At 61.1% G+C, this 17,059-nt stretch overlaps 1 protein-coding gene across 1 annotated transcript; it reads left to right on the forward strand.

Annotated features, from left to right (window-relative positions):
• Positions 1-1,194: 1,194 nt before the first annotated feature.
• CCND1 (cyclin D1) lies at positions 1,195-10,639 on the forward strand. The gene is made up of 5 exons (XM_052662321.1): positions 1,195-1,392; positions 2,981-3,196; positions 3,699-3,858; positions 7,723-7,871; positions 10,268-10,639. The coding sequence occupies exons 1-5, from the start codon at positions 1,195-1,197 to the stop codon at positions 10,430-10,432; spliced, it is 888 nt and encodes a 295-aa protein (XP_052518281.1). The 3' UTR covers positions 10,433-10,639.
• Positions 10,640-17,059: the final 6,420 nt, after the last annotated feature.

Genomic DNA, 17,059 nt, shown 5'->3' on the forward strand with positions numbered 1-17,059 from the left:
TCCGGTGGTCTTCTCCCAGGCGGGGAGGCGACCAATATTTCCAGCGATTTAGCTTAATTTTTAATTAAAAAAACGAGACAGGACAGAGACCACTGTTTTGCAGCCTTCCTTTCAGAGTGTTTTTCTAGCTGTTAAATTGCCTGCACAGGGCGGGGGCGGGGGGGAAGTGTTGGGGGCCCCCCGCAAGAACGGACTAGCTAAGGTAGGAAGACAGCGCGCAGATCCCCCAGGCGAAGAGGACAGGGCAAAGGAAATGCTGGCCACCATCTTGGGCTGCTGCTGGAATTTTCGGGCATTTATTTTATTTTATTTTTTGAGCGAGCGCGTGTTAGGCTGAAAGCCCTTTAACTTTGGGGGTTACCCCTCCGGCATTTGCACAGACCCCCCTCGGTGCGGGAATGAAACCTCCACCGGGGTTGTCGGCTCTGCCCTGAGTCCCTGAATGGTAAATGGTTCCTGAAATTTACACGTGTTAATGAAAATGAAAGAAGACGTAGACGCTAAGATCCCTTGGCTGCCTCCGCCCGTGGGTGCCCTCGTGGCGTTCTCGGAAATGCGCCCATTCTCCCGGCTCAGAGTGTCACCGAACCCCAGCGTCCCCCTCCACACGGTCTCCCCCAGCTGCGTGTGGCCTGCCCGCCCTCCTAGTTGTCTCCCTCTGCAGAGCCACCTTCACCCAACCCCCCAAATCCTGCGGGACCCGCTCGGGGAGGACAGACCCCCCCCCCAACCCCCGCTCCTGCACCCCTCTTCCTCGGCGGGGAGAAAGGCAGCCTTAGGACGGTTTGCATTTCTATGAAAACCCGGCTTCGGGGGCAACACCGCGCGGTGCAGGCGCGGCGCCTCCGGGATGGCTTTTGGGCTCTGCCCCTCGCCGCTCCCCGACGCTCGGCGCCCGCGCCCCCTCCCCCTGCGCCCGGCCCCCCTCCTTCCCGCTCCCATTCTCTGCCCGGCTTTGATCTCTGCTTAACAACAGTAACGTCACACGGACTACAGGGGAGTTTTGTTGGAAGTTGCAAAGTCCTAGAGCCTCCAGAGGGCTGTCGGCGCAGTAGCAGCGAGCAGCAGCGTCCGCGCGCTCCGGCGAGTGGCAGACGAGCTCGAGGGAGCGCGGGGCAGCAGGAGCCCGAGCCGAGAGCCGACCCAGCCCCGGACCCACCGCCGCCCCCCGGCCACCTAGCCGAGCCCCCAGCCATGGCACACCAGCTCCTGTGCTGCGAGATGGAAACCATCCGCCGGGCGTACCCCGATGCCAACCTCCTCAACGACCGAGTGCTGCGGGCCATGCTCAAGGCGGAGGAGACCTGCGCGCCCTCGGTGTCCTACTTCAAGTGTGTGCAGAAGGAGATCCTGCCGTCCATGCGGAAGATCGTGGCCACCTGGATGCTGGAGGTGCGGGGCTCCGGGCGGCCCTCTTAGCACTTTCCTGCGACTTGTTGCGCAAACCCACTTTTCTTTGCCACTCATCACCCTCCCTTCTCTCCCACCCGAACTTTGAAGTTTGCCAGAGCGTTGCTAGGAATCGTAGTTCCAAAATATATAGATATTCAGGGTATTTTTTTGAACAAGGAGGGAGTGGGGGTGGGGTCATTAGATAATTCCTTTCGTGGGGGGGGGGGGCGGCGGCGGCGGTCGAGGAGGGGTACCCTGGGGGAAAGCCACTGCCTGGGCACCCCAGTTGGCTTCAGGGTGCGGGCCCGCAGGCTGGGCGTCCTTTGTGGCCCCCGCCGGGACCTCCACCGCGCAGCCCCGCTGCGCCTCCTCTTGCGGCCGCGCGGCTGCTGAGCCGCCAGCTCCAGGGGGAGGGGGCATAGATTTGATTTTTAAATTAATATCCATGGACACGTATGCAAGGGCCGCTCGTGCCAGTATTATGCGCCATCTTTGTTCTTTTATTGCAAAGCAAAAGTGTTTATTAATAATTGGGGGCAGGGTGGGGGCGGGGAGCGGCCGGCCAGGCGCTTGGGGCCGCCGCGAGGGGCCGCGCCGCCACCGGGAACCAGCGGGAGGGGCGCGGGGACAGAGCTCGGGTAGTTGTGGGGGGACCCCTCTCGGGAAAGGGGGCCCCTTTGTTCAAGCAGTGGGTCCCGGGGCGTCCCGCAAGGCCAGCTTGGGCCAGAGAGCACGCCGGGCTGCAAGGTCGCGTGGCCCCCAAGACGCTAGGAATGGACCCTCATCTGCCGGGATCTCAGCTTGGGGGACCTGTCTGGAGCGAGCTGGGGGCCAGGGGCACGTTTTCAGGCCTTCAGAGGGCTCCCCGGGGCACCGCAAGTATTTTAAAATAATTTTTGAAAGTGCGGCGTGGTGCCCTTGCGAGAAGGAAACGGCGCCCGCGCCCAGGGGGAAGGGGGGCCCCCGAGTTTGAATTCCTGGGGCTCTCCCCTGAGCCCGCAACGAGCTCCCGACTCCCGGCCTGGGTAAAGGACAGTCTGAGGGTCATTTTCAGGGCATTTTTATGTACCCACTTAATTTTTTTATATTTTTAAATATTTTTTGAAAAGATGACGTCTGGGGAAATGCGGCGCGGCGGCCTGGGACGCCACCTTTGTGTCTCGCAGGCGCTGCGAGCGCGGCGCCCAGCCCCGCGGCCCTCCCCGCGGCCCTGCGCCCCATTTTTTGCCGACCCCAGGTCTGGCGGCTCCCGAAGCACCCACGCGGGCCGGGGTCCCCGGGACCCACAGCCCGCGCGCGGCACACGCCGCCCAGCTGTGCCCGCTCCCGCCCCCACTGTGCCAGCCTAGCTGGGACTTTCCCTTTCAGTTTCGGGGTGGGTGAGCATTGGGGACTCCCGGGGAAGAGGGGCGCGGCGGCGGCGGCTTCTGCTGCCCCTTGCCCCGACCCTCCGCGCGCTCAGAGACCTCGCAGTCCAGCCGCCCTGGCGCGAGCCGGGTCGGGGGGCGCGAGGTCTCCGCAGAGGGGGCCGGGCGCTGCCGGCGGCGGCGGCGGCGGCGGTCACGGCCCCCGGTCCCCCCCCCGGCAGGTCTGCGAGGAGCAGAAGTGCGAGGAGGAGGTCTTCCCGCTGGCCATGAACTACCTGGACCGCTTCCTGTCGCTGGAGCCCGTGAAAAAGAGCCGCCTGCAGCTGCTGGGGGCCACCTGCATGTTCGTGGCCTCGAAGATGAAGGAGACCATCCCCCTGACGGCCGAGAAGCTGTGCGTCTACACTGACAACTCCATCCGGCCCGACGAGCTGCTGGTAACCCTGGGACCCCCGCCACGGCCCCTGAACGCCCCGTTAGCCGCGGGACCCCGGGGTGGGGGAGGCGCCGGGGTCCCCGGCGGGCCGCCGAGAGACCCTCGGCCCCCAAGGAAGGCGGCCGCACGGGCGGGGCCCCGCGCCGCCCCGCAGCCGCGCCGCCGCCCCCCTCGCTTTCTCTCTGACTCCCACCATCTCTGCGCCCCCAGCGTTGCGAAAAGTGGGGGGCGCGCGCCCTCCAGCGGCGGCGGCGGCGGGGCGGCGCCCGCGCGGTTGACCCGGCTCCGCGTTCCAGGTGTGGGCGGGCCCCTGGTCTCCGCTGGCCCAGGGTGGGCTGAGTTTAGGGCAGGACCCTTGGCGAGTCCCTGCACGGAATGTGGGGTCGCGCGCTCTCCCCCTCCCTTCCCGGACCCTCCAGCGACCCCCATCCCCTCTCTCCGACCCCTGCTCCACTGGGGTCCGCGCCTGCGCCTCTCGACACGCGTTTCCCCTGGGTCCGCAGCACATGGAGCTGGTCCTGGTGAACAAACTCAAGTGGAACCTGGCGGCCATGACCCCGCACGACTTCATCGAGCACTTCCTCTCCAAAATGCCGGTGGCCGAGGAGAGCAAGCAGATCATCCGCAAACACGCGCAGACCTTCGTTGCCCTCTGTGCCACAGGTAGGGTGCTGCCCCCGCCGCTGGTGCCCGGGAGGAGCTGCTGGGCCCGTGCCTCGGTTTCCGCGTCGGGGGAGATGCGGGAACATCTCCCCCGGGCCCCTCCCGTTCTGGGAAGCGCTCCGCTGTCCCCTGTTCTGGGGAGCAGAGAGGGCTGGGCTGCTTTTAAGGGCTCCAGGGAGGGGGGCGTTGCCTCCTGGGCGGGGGCAGCAGAGGCTGGTCTGTTACCACCCAGTGCCTGGGGGCCGCGGGGGCGGGTGGCCAGCCTGCCTGTGTCCAGCTGCTGTAGCTCCTGCTCCCCACTGCAGGCAGGGGTCACTCTGTGCTGAAAGGGGTCTACCTTGGCCGTCCAGCCCCCACCGTTCCCCTCCCCACCCGTTCCTCCCATGTCCTCAAGGAGCCTGAGCTGCCGGGGCCCCCTCCTGGCCTCTCCCCGGCTGGGCCACCTGCCAGGGGCGCCTCCAGGGGTGGGGAGCGCCGGCCGGCAGCGCCTGGACCACGTGCTCTGGGCCGCAGGCCGCGGCCCTCGCGCGGGGGCGGCCAGCAGAGGCGCTTGGCTGCCTGAGGCCCCGCCAGGGGCTCCGGCTCCGCTCCCTGCTCTCCCTGGGAGCGGTTTCAGAGCGCCTGGGCTCAGGCCGCTGCTGTTGGCAGCAGGAGCACCCCCCCGCAACTCCCCTGGCACCGCTCTGGACCATCCCTAGGGGACCCTCCCTGGCAGGGCCCTCTCCCCAGCCCCCAGGCGGCCAGTCACTCAGAACCCAGGGAGACACAGGTGCCGCCTCCTGCTTCTCCCAGCCCTGCCTCCTGAGCCCTGTGACCCCTTCCTCCCACTGATCCCATGCTCTGGGCCCAGGACCCCTGGGGAGCCTGCCCAGGGACCCGTGCCCCATCCTGCCCAGCTCTTCTGCGGGCCGTCTCTCCCCCTCACCAGGCCTCAGCAGTCAGACCTGTTGGGGGCTCCCTCTGCCACCTGAGGACCATGCGCCACCAAAGAGGACTTGACATCTTTCACCTCTTCCCCAGAAGGGGTGGGGTCACCCACCCACCATCTGATGTCTCCCTCTCCATGTCCAGGGGCTCTAGTGGCTGAGGTTTCCAGGTTAGGGGAGGTGGAGAGATTGTGCTGCCCCATTTTTCTGCCTGCTCAAGGCATGAAGCCTTATAAGAAGGACCCCTCAGAAGTAGTCCTACCAAGTGAGCCATGGGGTGGGGGCAGACAAGAGGCCAAAAACATCTCAGTTTGGATGGATCTGAGGGGTGAGGGTGCCCCCTCCCCTGGCTCTCCTGCCCCGCAGCACCCGCCCTTGGGCAGGGATGGTGTCGGGTGGTGGGGGCTCACACGTGTCTCCCCGGCCTCCGGGGGCCAGCCAGGCAAGCGGGTAGGGAGGCATTCTCTGGCTGGGATGCCTCCGAGAAGAGAAGCCTCCAGAGATTTGCAGGCAGCCTTTTATGGAGCTGAAAGTGGTTCACAGAAACGACCAAGTTTCCCGCAGATAATGCAAGGAACGGTTCCTGCACGCGCTCCCCCGAGGATGGCTGGGACAGCCCGGAACACCCCCCCCCTACTCCAGGGACCCCTGGGAAGTGGGGTGTGTGGCCTGGGAGGGGGTGCAGACAGCGCAGAACCCGGGCACAGAGGCCGTGCCTGCGCTCTGGCGGTTGTCTGAGAACCGGCCCAGCCAGCGCCCCTGGCCTGGAGTTAGATATCTGCACACACGTGGGGTGAAAGGCGGGGGATGGCCCGGGGTGACTCAGCATTTCATCTGCAGCAGCACTGGGGGGGCCGGGGAGCAGCACCCCCCAAAGCGGGTCCTGAGCTGTTGAACTTGAGTGGCACAGCTGTGTGCTTGAGTCACAAGCCGAGGTGGGGGTGTTTTCTTGAGGTGAGAAGGGCATGTTACAGCCTCGAACAGGTTTTGTGAAGTGGAGGCATGAGTACGTGCCCCAGCCCTCCACATGGCAGGGGTCCCTTGGAAAGGTGCTAGGGAAGGGGGTGGGTGTCTGCTCTTCCTGGTCCATGCCTGGCAGACCTAGGTTCCTGACTAGGTGCCCAGGGGTGGTGGGGCACGTCACCCACATACCGGGTAGGGTTTTGCTCTGCTTCTAACGTGTGTGTCCATGTGTGCACGCTACGTGCTCAAGTTGCTCAGTTGTGTCTGACTCTTCGCGACCCCATGGACCATACCCCACCGGGCTCCTCTGTCCGTGGGCTTCTCCAGGCGAGAATACTGGAGTGGGTGGCCGTTTCCTTCTCCGGGGGAATCTTCCCAGCCCAGGGATCGAGCCTGGGTCTCTTGTATCACCTGTTCTGGCAGGCAGATTCTTTACCAGGAGTGCTGCCTGGCCCGTGGGTGTACACAATAGCGCGTTTCTTGTGAGGAGCGCCTCTTTGAGACTGGCACAGTACCAGGCTGAGAGCACAGGACCTAGCGGGGTCAGCTCCAACGCCCACCCTGGCTGTGGCCCACTGGACTCTTGGCCACTTGGTTGTGTCTGACTTCCGGCGACCCCATGGACTGGGCAGCAAATAGGAACAGCTGTTGGAGCTTCCAAGTTGAAATCTGTGCACCCCTCATCTAAGCAGATAAGGCCCCCAAAGCACCTGCACAAGTACGCACGCTTACGCTTGTGCACACCGTCCAAGCGTGTCATCCCTTCCCTGCTGGACAGGGCTCTCAAGGTGCGGCTAGTCAGAAGCCGTGCTCTGGCCACAGTGATGTCTGAGATTCTGATGGGCCCTGATGAAACGCCCCCAGGCTGGGTGGACCTGCTCCCCTTTAGAGGGAAGGGGGGAGACACCTCGCGGGGGCGTTTCTTTTTTAAGTGGTTAGAGCGCGCAGCCCCAACTTTGTCTCCCCTTCAGGGCTGGCTGTCTTCCTCCCCTCCCAGCCCTTCTGCTGGCTCCCGCTCCCTGGAAGGAGGCCCTGGCTGTTCACTCTTACAATGAAGTCTCAAGCCAGACTGTGGGGCGGGGGCATGCTCCCCAGCCCCGCGGCGGTCGCACTGCCTTTGTGCACTGTCCCCTCCCACTCAGCTCAGTGATGCAGGGTGAGGCAGTGGGGACTGACCTCCTATGGCCTGACTCCAGGCTGAGAGGCCACCCTTGCCCCCATTCAGATGCTGAAATCAGCGGCCTCCCGCCAATCATTCCTCGTTGAAAACGACAGAGGTAGCCTGCAGGCCCTGGGTCATTGCAGTGTCCCTCGTGGCTTTTCCACCTTGCATGACACTGTTCCCCCGAAGGGAAGCCAGGTGTCCGCACAGCAGGGAGTGGCCGACAGGTGACCTTGTCTGGGCACCACCCAGGGAGCCACCTCCCCCCACCACCCCACCGCCTGGGGTGGACACTTGCCCAGCAGCGTGGGGAGAGCTGCTGAGGACTGGCGGATGCAGTAATGAAGTCACGCTGCACCCCTCCCAAGTCCCTGGGGGGGGTAAGTGGAGTGAACATCTGGGCATGTCTTCCCACGTGGAGGATGGCCGTCCGGGTGCTTGGGATTAGCGTTGTAGAGGGACACCACCTTCCTCGTGGGTGTTCCCCACCTTCTTACAACTCTTCTGTGTGCTTGTGTGAATAAGCGATCCATTCATAGGCTTCCATGCCAAGAGGCCTCCGCCAGCGGTTTTCCTGGTCTCCTCCCCTGGTGTCTGTAAATGAGCGTCGGGGGCCGTGTTCGGGGAGCCTGAGCTGACTTGCTCTCTCTGCCGCCCAGGATGATGACCAAGGCTGGGGCGTGGGGAGCCTCGCCTACTTCCTGACCATCCCTTTGAAATCTGCAGGACAGGCTGGGGGTGGAGGCCCGTGAGCATAGGGTCCCAGGGTGTCCTCACTCAACCCCCCTGCCTCTCTGTCTCCCCCTGCCACAGACGTGAAGTTCATTTCCAACCCACCCTCCATGGTGGCCGCCGGGAGCGTGGTGGCCGCAGCGCAAGGCCTGCACCTGGGAAGCGCCAACGGCTTCCTCTCCTATCACCGCCTGACGCGGTTCCTCTCCAAGGTGATCAGATGTGACCCGGTGAGTGTCCCGCTCCCGCGTGGGCAGGGGGCCTGCCTGGCTCTGGGTACTAGAAATCATCAAGGGCCTGGGAAGCAGGGGCCACGTGGAGGATGGATAGACCAGCGGCTGTCTGCGTCCAGAGGCTCCAGAGGCTCGGGGCCAGGCTGCAGCCCTGGCAGAGTGCCTGGGGGCACTCCATGCCCTTTCCCAGGGGGCGGGGCTCCTTTGGGGAGAAAAGACTCCGGGAACTTATCAGTGGGTAGGAGGGTGGTCCCCGGGGGCCCCTGGAGCCTAAACCCCTCCCAGGGTGGGGGAGCCATCCAGGAAGAGGGGCCACAAGGCAGGCAGGGTCAACGGTCCGTGCCCTAATGCAGTGCGGGGTGGGGACCGGTCGAGCTTTGTCCGGGCGACAATGTGGATGCCCGATAAATGGAAGCTTCACAAGGGCCCCTGTGAGGTCTCACTCTACGGCGAGCCCGCTCCAGACAACTTGTTTTTATGGCCTCTTTTGAGAGGCTGCTTCTGTGAAAGCCGGAGTCCATTGTCTCTTTCTCCTTAAAGATGCCATTGTCTTATCCCCCATTCTTATCCTAAACAATTAAAGTGACAATTACAAGGGTCGGGGGCATTTACCAAATTAGACCAGCAAGGTTTGGTGGTGGGGGAGTCACACCGTCCCTGCCAGGGTCCCATGGGGGAGACAGTGACCGCCTTGACCCCGGTCCAGGTCTGGTTCAGGGTGTGGGGTGGATGCCCGCCTGTCCTCTGCCAGCGGCGCTTGGCCACAGCCTGCGTGGCCCCCAGTGGAGGAGGCTTTCCTGTCTGGAGGCGTGGGCATCTTGGAGAGGGAGTCCCAGGAAGGAGCGGGCATCTCAGCCTCACTGCCAGGGGTGAGCCTCAGCTAAAAACACCACTGATGGTGCTGTCCCCAGACAGTTGTAGGAAATGGCTGCGTGACCCCTCACTTGAATAGAGATTGTTTTAATGAGACCTGAGACAAAAGCTTCCCGGCTGAAGGATGGGGCTGTGGGGGAATCGTTAGTCTGGTGACCAGGTGACAAACAGCACTGAGTTCAGACAAAGTTCTTGGTGGTGGAGGCGTGGCCCCATCTGCCTTCCACGGGATGCGGCTGTGAGGCTGAGGGGGCTGTGGGGTTTGGGGCTCCGCAGAGAGGGGGGCCCTTCCTGTACCCCTCTGCTCTAGCTCCACCACACAGCCCCCCAAGTTGCAGTGGCAAGTGAGCTTTCCCCGGGAGGGGAGAGGGGGCCTTCCTGCTATGGTGGGGTTGGGGGGCTTTCCGGAGGCAGTAGTAGGTGTTTGAATGGGAGCCTAAGGGGGGTGTTGGCAGTCCTGGGTCTCCCGCCACACCTTCTGGGCCTCAGTTTCCGCCTCTCTAAAGTGGGGCCATGTGCACATACATGCCTTCTTCCTTTGCCGTGCTGAATATTGGAAAGGTGTCTGGGAAAGCCTCCCCAGCCTGTCATCCCTGTACCGTGGGAGATCCCCGTACCTGTGGGAGATCCCCAGGGGTTCACTCAAGCCCTCCTGGTCCAGCTTCACTTCTCTGGGGTGACGTTCACCGTTTCCAGCCCCATCTAGGTGGACGCTGGGGCTGCCTTCCCATGCCAAGCCTTGCTCCTACTGTGGGAAAGGCATGGGTCTGGGTTCCAGGCTGCCCTGAAGCCTTTTCCTGGTTCTAGAAGAGAAGCCCTGTGTGGCCTCTCTAGCCCCAGAGCCTGGCCACCCGACTGCCAGCGGCGCCTTTGAGCTGCTGGGAGATTTGCCCCCGGGTGGGACCAGCAGAGGCCCACGGCCTTCATGGTTCCTCCTCCCCCTTGAACGCGTGGGGTGGTCGCTGTGGGAGGAGGTCTGTGGCGGGAGCCGTGCCCGCCAGAGCGTCTCCCGGGATGCAGGCTCGAGCGGGAGAGGACGGTGGTAAAGGACCCAGGTCCCGCAGGGCCACCCGGCGTTCATCCTGGGTCAGGCACGGCCTAACGCTTTTGACAGCTGTTCATCACGGGACGCTGGGTTCACCACAGGGCTGACACGACAGAGATTAAGTCCAAGAAGAGGGGCTCAGAGGGCCTCCAGTCCGGGCTCAGATGGTGCTGCTGAATGTGCTGAGGGGGCCTCAGTGGGGCCAGTGGGAACCTGGAGGCTGGGCTCTGCTGGGGGCTCTGGGCAGGTAGGCAGGGTCAGCTGTGTCCACCGGAGCCCCTGGGTCCTGAGCGGGCTTGCCACTGCCTGGGTGATCTGTGGGCTCCTCGGGCCAGGGCAGGGGAGCAGCTGGTGGCCAGACAGGGTCGGCACTGTGGATCCTGGGGTCCAGGCAGCGGCCTAGAGTCTGAGGGAAGCAGCATTTGAGGTTAGTGGAGCCCCTTCTGAGAGCCCCGTGCCCACCCCCCTCGCCCAGGACTGCCTCCGTGCCTGCCAGGAGCAGATTGAAGCCCTCCTGGAGTCCAGCCTGCGCCAGGCCCAGCAGCAGAACTTGGACCCCAAAGCCGCGGAGGAGGAGGAGGAAGAGGAGGAGGTGGACCTGGCCTGCACGCCCACCGACGTGCGCGACGTGAACATTTGAGGGCGCCGCGGCGAGGGAGGGGCCGCCCCGGGGCTCCGGCCTGGCCCCCTCGGGGGGAGAGCGGCCCCCTCCTCACTGTCCTGGTGTTTTCCTTTGCTCTTTCTCCCTTGCATCTCTGACTTAAGCAAAAGAAAAAAGTACCCGAAAAGCTGTCTTAAAAAAAAAAAAAAGGAGAGGAAAAAAAAATAGTATTTACATAACCCTGAGCTGAAGAGAGGGAAGAGGGTTGTGCTACAAAAATAGAGGATTTTAAGCCCCGTAATCAACTAGTTTTGATATTCATGTGTTTGTGTCTCTGTGTTGTAAGAATAGACATTAACACAAGGAGCGAGTCTGTGGGAGAGGATTAGATTTGATTCTTTATGTGTTTAAAACAAACAAACAAAAAAAGCATAAAAATATTTCTTAAAAAAATTAATAGAAAAAAGTCCACATCCCATTTTTAAAGTAGAAGAGGATTTTAGATAGGGGAGCATACTCGTGTGCTTGTCTTAAGGACACGGCTTTAAAGCAGTTTTAGGCATCCTGTATCTTGCTTATGCATGTAGTCACTTTATAAGTCATTTGTTTATTTTATTTTGTAGGTAGGCGTGTAACCTTCACCTTGTCAGTGGCTGATGTAATGTAACCTCTCGGCTAGGGTAGCATTAGAGTTTGGCATCTTGGAAAGGCTAATCCTCTTTCTCCCTGTGGACTGACCACCAGGGGGGTTTGTCAGGCGCCGGCCTGCATCACGGTGACGGAAGGCCACCGCCAACTCCTAGCGTCCACTACCAGAAAGAGAAACCGCAATAGCGACCTAATATATTCTATTTTTATAATCTTCATATTTTTGTAGTTAACCTGTTTATGAGATGCTGGTTTTGTTTTTTTTTTTTCACTCAACAGACCTGCAGCCTGCTTATATCCAGGTGAAATCTACAGCTGTTCTGTTTTGTTGTTTTTTTTTTCCTTCTCGATATTCCAAAACCATTCCATTTCAAAGCACTTTCAGTCTCTAGGTGACATCTCTGCTTCTGTGGTGTGTGGAGGGCGGGGAACAGTTTCCTAATGGAATGGTTTGGGGATATTCCAGTACTAGGGTGCAGACAGGACGCAAGGCAGGTGTTTGTCACTATGGTGTTAGCGGAAGTGGGCGGTGATACTTTGGAGGACTAGGTTCTGGTCGAGGAGAAGAAAGTGTGCATCCATTCTTCATGTTGCCAGGATGGTGTGTTCCTTTCCTTTTCTGTAGAGAAGCTGAAGTTTAGGAATCCTTCAGTGCCAACTGGTGTCTGAAAGTAGAGGCCTTAAAGGTTTACCTAGAGAACCAGCAGTTTCAGAGTTAACTTTAGATGTTTTGCAACGGAAGGTTTTTAAACACTAAAATATATAATTTATAGTTAAGGCTAAAAAGAATATTTATTGCAGAGGGTGTTCGTAAGGCCAGTATGATTTATAAAGTAATGCAATCTCCCCTTGATTTACACACACACACACACACACACACACACACACACTTTTCTGCCTTAGATGTTGCGAGTGTAGGACAGTTTATTAAAGTTAGATCCTTTTATAGGAGAGGGGGAAAAAACCCCGAGAGAAAAACGCAAAGACGTGAATTCAGCTGATCTGGCCTGTTTGGTGTTTCCCAGAGTGATCCAATTGGAGGGGCATCAGTTTCAAGGACAAGTAGGATGCTTGGAAACAAGTTCAGTTCTAATACGATCTCCGACCCCTCCTTTCATAAAAGAAACTTAGCAACCGATAGGTAATTTGCACATCTTGGCTATGTACCTTTTTGTAATTATTCTGTAGGGAGTGTTTGAAGGGAGCGAGGAGGTGAGGGTGGAAGTGTGCGGAGGGGAGGCAGGCGGGGACCACGCGAGGGACAGGCTGCGGCTCCGTTTTCTTTATTCGCTGCTACCGATGACTTCCCAGAACAGTTTGGAAACATTCACATTGCTTCTCTTTATCTTTCACATTGTTTTGCTGCTATTGGAGGATCAGATTTTTTTTGTTTGTTTTACAATGACATATACTAGCCATGTTCTAGTTTGAATTTTCTCATAGAAAAAAAAAAATGTATTACGGATGCCTTTTTTTTGTAGGTTTTTTTTTTAATGTGATCAATTTTGACTTAATGTGATTACTGCTCTATTCCAAAAAGGTTCCTGTTTCACAATACCTCAAGCTTCACTTAGCCATTTGCAGACCAGGCGGTCAGGCTCTGTCTGACCCACGGCCTCCTGCTTCGGCAGACAGACACGTGGACGAGAACCCAAAAAAAGGGGCCCGGTGGGGATCCCCGACCCCCGGCCACATTCGCGAGGACCCCGGGCGTGTTTCCTCTGCCCTGCGCCTGTTATGCTGGACTCTCCACCTGACCTGAGATTGACCACCCAGTAGGTTTTTTACAGCTGTATCGTTCTCTTCGTATAGCTATGAAAACTGAATTGTCGTTGTTGCTGTTGGTGTAACAAGTGTGTCTTCATGTGCCACCGTGGTGCTGTGCTGTAGGACTTGGTCATTTGGCATGATTGCAATCGCTCCCAGACCGTGTCTCGGTTTGGGGTGCGTTATATGTGTTATATTAGTGTTCTGTTTGTGGTTCTGGTCATTATAGCAAAAAAAAAAAAAAAGAAATGCTCATTTAAAGAGACTTCCGATCTCAACGATAAGCCAGCTAATGGGGCTGTATGCCCAAGAGCCGCCAAGCACGCTGCCGAACCCAAAGGACTTGCACCGTCCACCGCAGCCCCAGGCGGGGCAGCCGCGACCCCCAGGCCCCTGGCAGGTGCAGCCCCGCCTCGCCCGCCCTGCAGCCAGACCCTCGCTTGTGCTTACCTCAACCCTCCTGGCTGTGGTGCCTCTGTCTGAACCAAACGGGGTCCGAGCGGGACGGTCTGTCCGTGGCCGGCGGTGGGGGAACGTGTGTGCGCTGAGGCCAAAGGCAGGGGCGGGTCTGGGGACACAGGCAGTCTGTCCCAGGGCCGGCGAGCGAGCGGGTGCTTGGGGGGGTCTGTGTGTATTTATGGTCGCACGCCGCGGTGTTTCCCAGCACAGACATGTAACCGGCACGTTTCCAGCAGGAAACAAGACAAACGTGAAAAGTCTAGAAATAAAATTGGTAAAACCCCAGCGCGGCGCCTGCTTGTCTGTCTCCTGGGGTGGGCTGACAGGTGGGCCGCTGCGGACACAGGGGCCGGGTCAGACCGCCCCGGGCGCCGTGGGGTGTCGCGGGGTGTCTGCCCGCCTCCCTGGCCTCCACCTGCTAGGTGGCGGGACGTTCAGTGTTGACAACCAAGAGCGCCTCGGCATGTCAGTGGTCCCCTGGCGAGCAGCAGGGGGACATCCAGCCCAGAGGTCTGCTGTGGGGTGGGCCAGGTGGGGCCCCTGGAGATGGGGGACGTGCTTCAGGCGGCCCTAACCGCTTCAGGCAGCGGCTCGGGGCCCAGTCATGCAACCGTACTGCCCGCCCATGGACCAGCCCACATCTGACCAGTTCGCCCTCCCCAGTTATTTGCAGATAGTCAAGTAAAGTTGGCATTCCTTAACTCTTCTGGCACTAAATGCTGTTTGCTCTAGGTGAATTGTGGCCCCAAGGGGCCCTGAGCCCGGGGGAGTGACATGAGTGTCCAGTCTGCGGTCCAGTGGCCTCCACCCAGACCTGGTGGCCTGAGAGGCCTGCTGGACATCTGCGAGGCCTCCTCTGGGCTTCAGAGGCCTGTGAACTGCCCACATTCCCAACGCCAGGTGGAAGTAGTATGTGAACCTTGGTCCCACCCCTGCGGGTCCTCTTCTCAAAGCCTGGGGGTCCCCGAGGTGCCCTCTCCCAGCCCCCCACAAGCATTCACTGAGCTAGGAGCTCAGGAGCCAGGGGCAGGCCTGGGTCACGTGGCCAGTCCACCACTACGCACCAGGTCAGCTCACTGCAGCCCTTATGAAGCGCCTGCTGTGTACCAGGCTGCAGGGAGAGGGGTGGGGGGACCCATGAGTCCGTGGAACCTGTAGCTTCTGGGAGAGGGTGGGGTGGAGGGGCTTGAATTGCTGCCTCCTCACACAAGCACTGCAGCTGGATGTGGGCAGGAAAGCAAGGTCCCTGCGCTCTGAAAGGGGGTCGTGCCCTGTCTTTGTCAGCACCGGGGCCCAGAGATGACGGTCTGTCCCCGCGGACTGCAGGCCTAGAGGGGCCCAAGTGAGGCTCTGATGCCACCAGGGCCTCAGGGTATCTTGAGGGGCAGTTTCAGGGGGGAGTGGGGACTTTCCTGTTGGCTCTGTGGGTAAAGAACCCACCTGCAGTGCAGGAGACACAGGAGCCGCAGGTTCAATTCCTGGGTCGGGAAGATCCCCTGAAGGAAATGGCGAACCACTCCAGTCTTGGAGAATCCCATGGACAGAGGAGCCTGGCGGGCTGCAGTCCATGGGGTCACAGAGAGTTGGACGTGACTGAACACACCTTCCTAGAGGCAAAAGTGATCGCAGTAAGTTCCAGTGAGAATCGACAGAGGAAGCTGAGGGGACAGGGTGTGGGGGGAGGTGGACGCTGGGGCGGCCGGGGCTGCAGGCTGTTTTATGGAGTCTAGGGTTTCAGGTGGAAGATCTGTTCGTGTGTTGACAGGTCAGACAGTGGAAGGAAGAGGGCGTGACGGGGAGGCAGCCCTTGTGTGCGGAGCAGGGGAGGTGGGGAGCCAAAGCCGGGGACCCGGTGTGGACGAGATGCATGGCCCCCAGCGCACAGAGGGTCTGGGCTGAGGGTCCTCCGGGGCCTGTCTTTCCAGCGGCGAAGCCACCAGGAGGAGGGGGCTGGGCTCCCCTCAGTTGTGCTGCAGGCCCAGAGCTCTCCAACCACCACCGTGCCCTTGGGGTCCCCTTCTGGGAGGGCAGTGAAGGCCCTGCCCCGTGCCTGTCACGAAAACAAACCCAGGCTTGTGAGGGGCTTCTGAGACAAAGCTGTCCAGTGTCAGTCCACCGCCCCCTTCTGGAACCCTGGTCTCAGTTGGGCCCACGGCCACTCACCTGGGGCCTCCCTGCCTCCCAGCCGGTCTCCCTGCCTCCAGCAGCCCCTCCACCCTCTGCCAGACCTCCCTGGGGCTTCTAGCTCCTTCCGGTTCCGTCTGAGGTCCTGGGGCCTGGGCCCATCTCCAGGGCCTCGCCCCCATCTCCCCCAGTGTCACCCCCTCTACCCCCAAAGTTCCCGCCGTCAGGACTGCAGGACATGCCAGAGGACTAGACCACCTCCGGTTTTGTGCCTGGAGTCCCCTCCCCCCGCCCTCTGCCAGGCTGACATAAGACCCTCTTCGCGCATTCCCCACCCCACCTAGACGGGCGGCTCTGGGTGGTCCAGGAACCATCACACGTGGTGCTTCCCCGCTCCAGACTGTGAGCCCTGGAGGACAGCCGTCTGGCTGATGGGGTGCGCCCCTGGCCTGCACACAGTGGGGCTGCGTGGAGCCGCAGAGGCCCTATGGGACCCGGGTGTGGTGGGCAGGCCCCCCGTGTTGTGAGGAATCCAGGGCTGGGGGCTCCCCTAGGACTGGCCAGCTCCTGATCCTGCCAGAGGTCCAGTAAGCCCCAGGACACGGCCTGTGTGCTAAGGCCAGGGCGGGGGGTGGTCCCTGGGCAGGCATGTTTGCAGAGGTCACAGTCGGGGCCCTGGGTGACCACAGCCTTGGGCCAGGCTCCCACCTCCCCCCGACCCCGAGCCTGTCCCCCTGGAAGCCAGGCAGCGGTATCTCTGGGCCCTGCAGGTGGCAGGGGTCGGCTGTCCTGCCGTGAATCCAGCCCCAGCTCCAGGGGGTGTGAGGAAGGGGGCGCCTGTGTGGGGCGTGTGTCCCGCACGCTGGGCCGCCTCTGAGCGCACAGGGCTCTGTCATCCCAGGAATGCCTTTGATCAGGAGTTGGTGCAGAGGGGACGCAAGCTGGCCCCTGGCCTCTAATCCGTTCCCACAGTCCCCCTGCCCGCCAGCCCCTGCCCTGAGCCACACCGGGGCCCAGGAGACAATAGCCGCGGCCGGTGGGCGGGCAGCTCAGCGACGGGGCTGGAGGCCCACATCCGGGGGCATTGTCACTGCCGGCCCAGGGTGCACAGGGGGACGCGGGAGCCCTCACCGAAGGGCTGCCACCGGCCGGGGCAGCTCAGCTCATCCTTGCGAGCTGCAGCTAACAGCAGCCAAGATGGCCTCCCCAGGGCAGTCCTCCAGAGCAAGACCCGTCTAGCTGGAAGGTCAGCCCACAGCCTGGAGCTCGCCAGGCAGTGGTCCTCCCAGGCCCATCGCGGGAGGTCAGTAGCTCAAGTTCAGTAGCTCAAGTTCACCAGTCACGCCCTGGGGACAAGATATTGTGCTATGGGCCAAACACATCACTTCTCCCTAAGTCTTGAATCAGCCCCCAGGGGTTGCTGACAGGCAGGGGGCATGCCGGGGATGGGCCCCGCGGAGCCCACGTTCACTCTGGGAGGGACGGTTACCCCATCTTCCAGGTCAAGAGTTGGCAGGCTTTCCACAAAGGGCCAGACCAGGCAGTGGGTGCTCGGGGCTTCACAGGCTCTGTTCTCCATGCAGCTCCTCAAACCTGCTGCATGGAGCCCCGGGCACAGCCAGCCTCGGTCTGGATGAGGGCGGGACTGAGCCGACCTCTGCTGCAGGT

Source organism: Budorcas taxicolor, chromosome 25 (assembly GCF_023091745.1).
Source record: "Budorcas taxicolor isolate Tak-1 chromosome 25, Takin1.1, whole genome shotgun sequence".
Taxonomy (NCBI): domain Eukaryota; kingdom Metazoa; phylum Chordata; class Mammalia; order Artiodactyla; family Bovidae; genus Budorcas; species Budorcas taxicolor.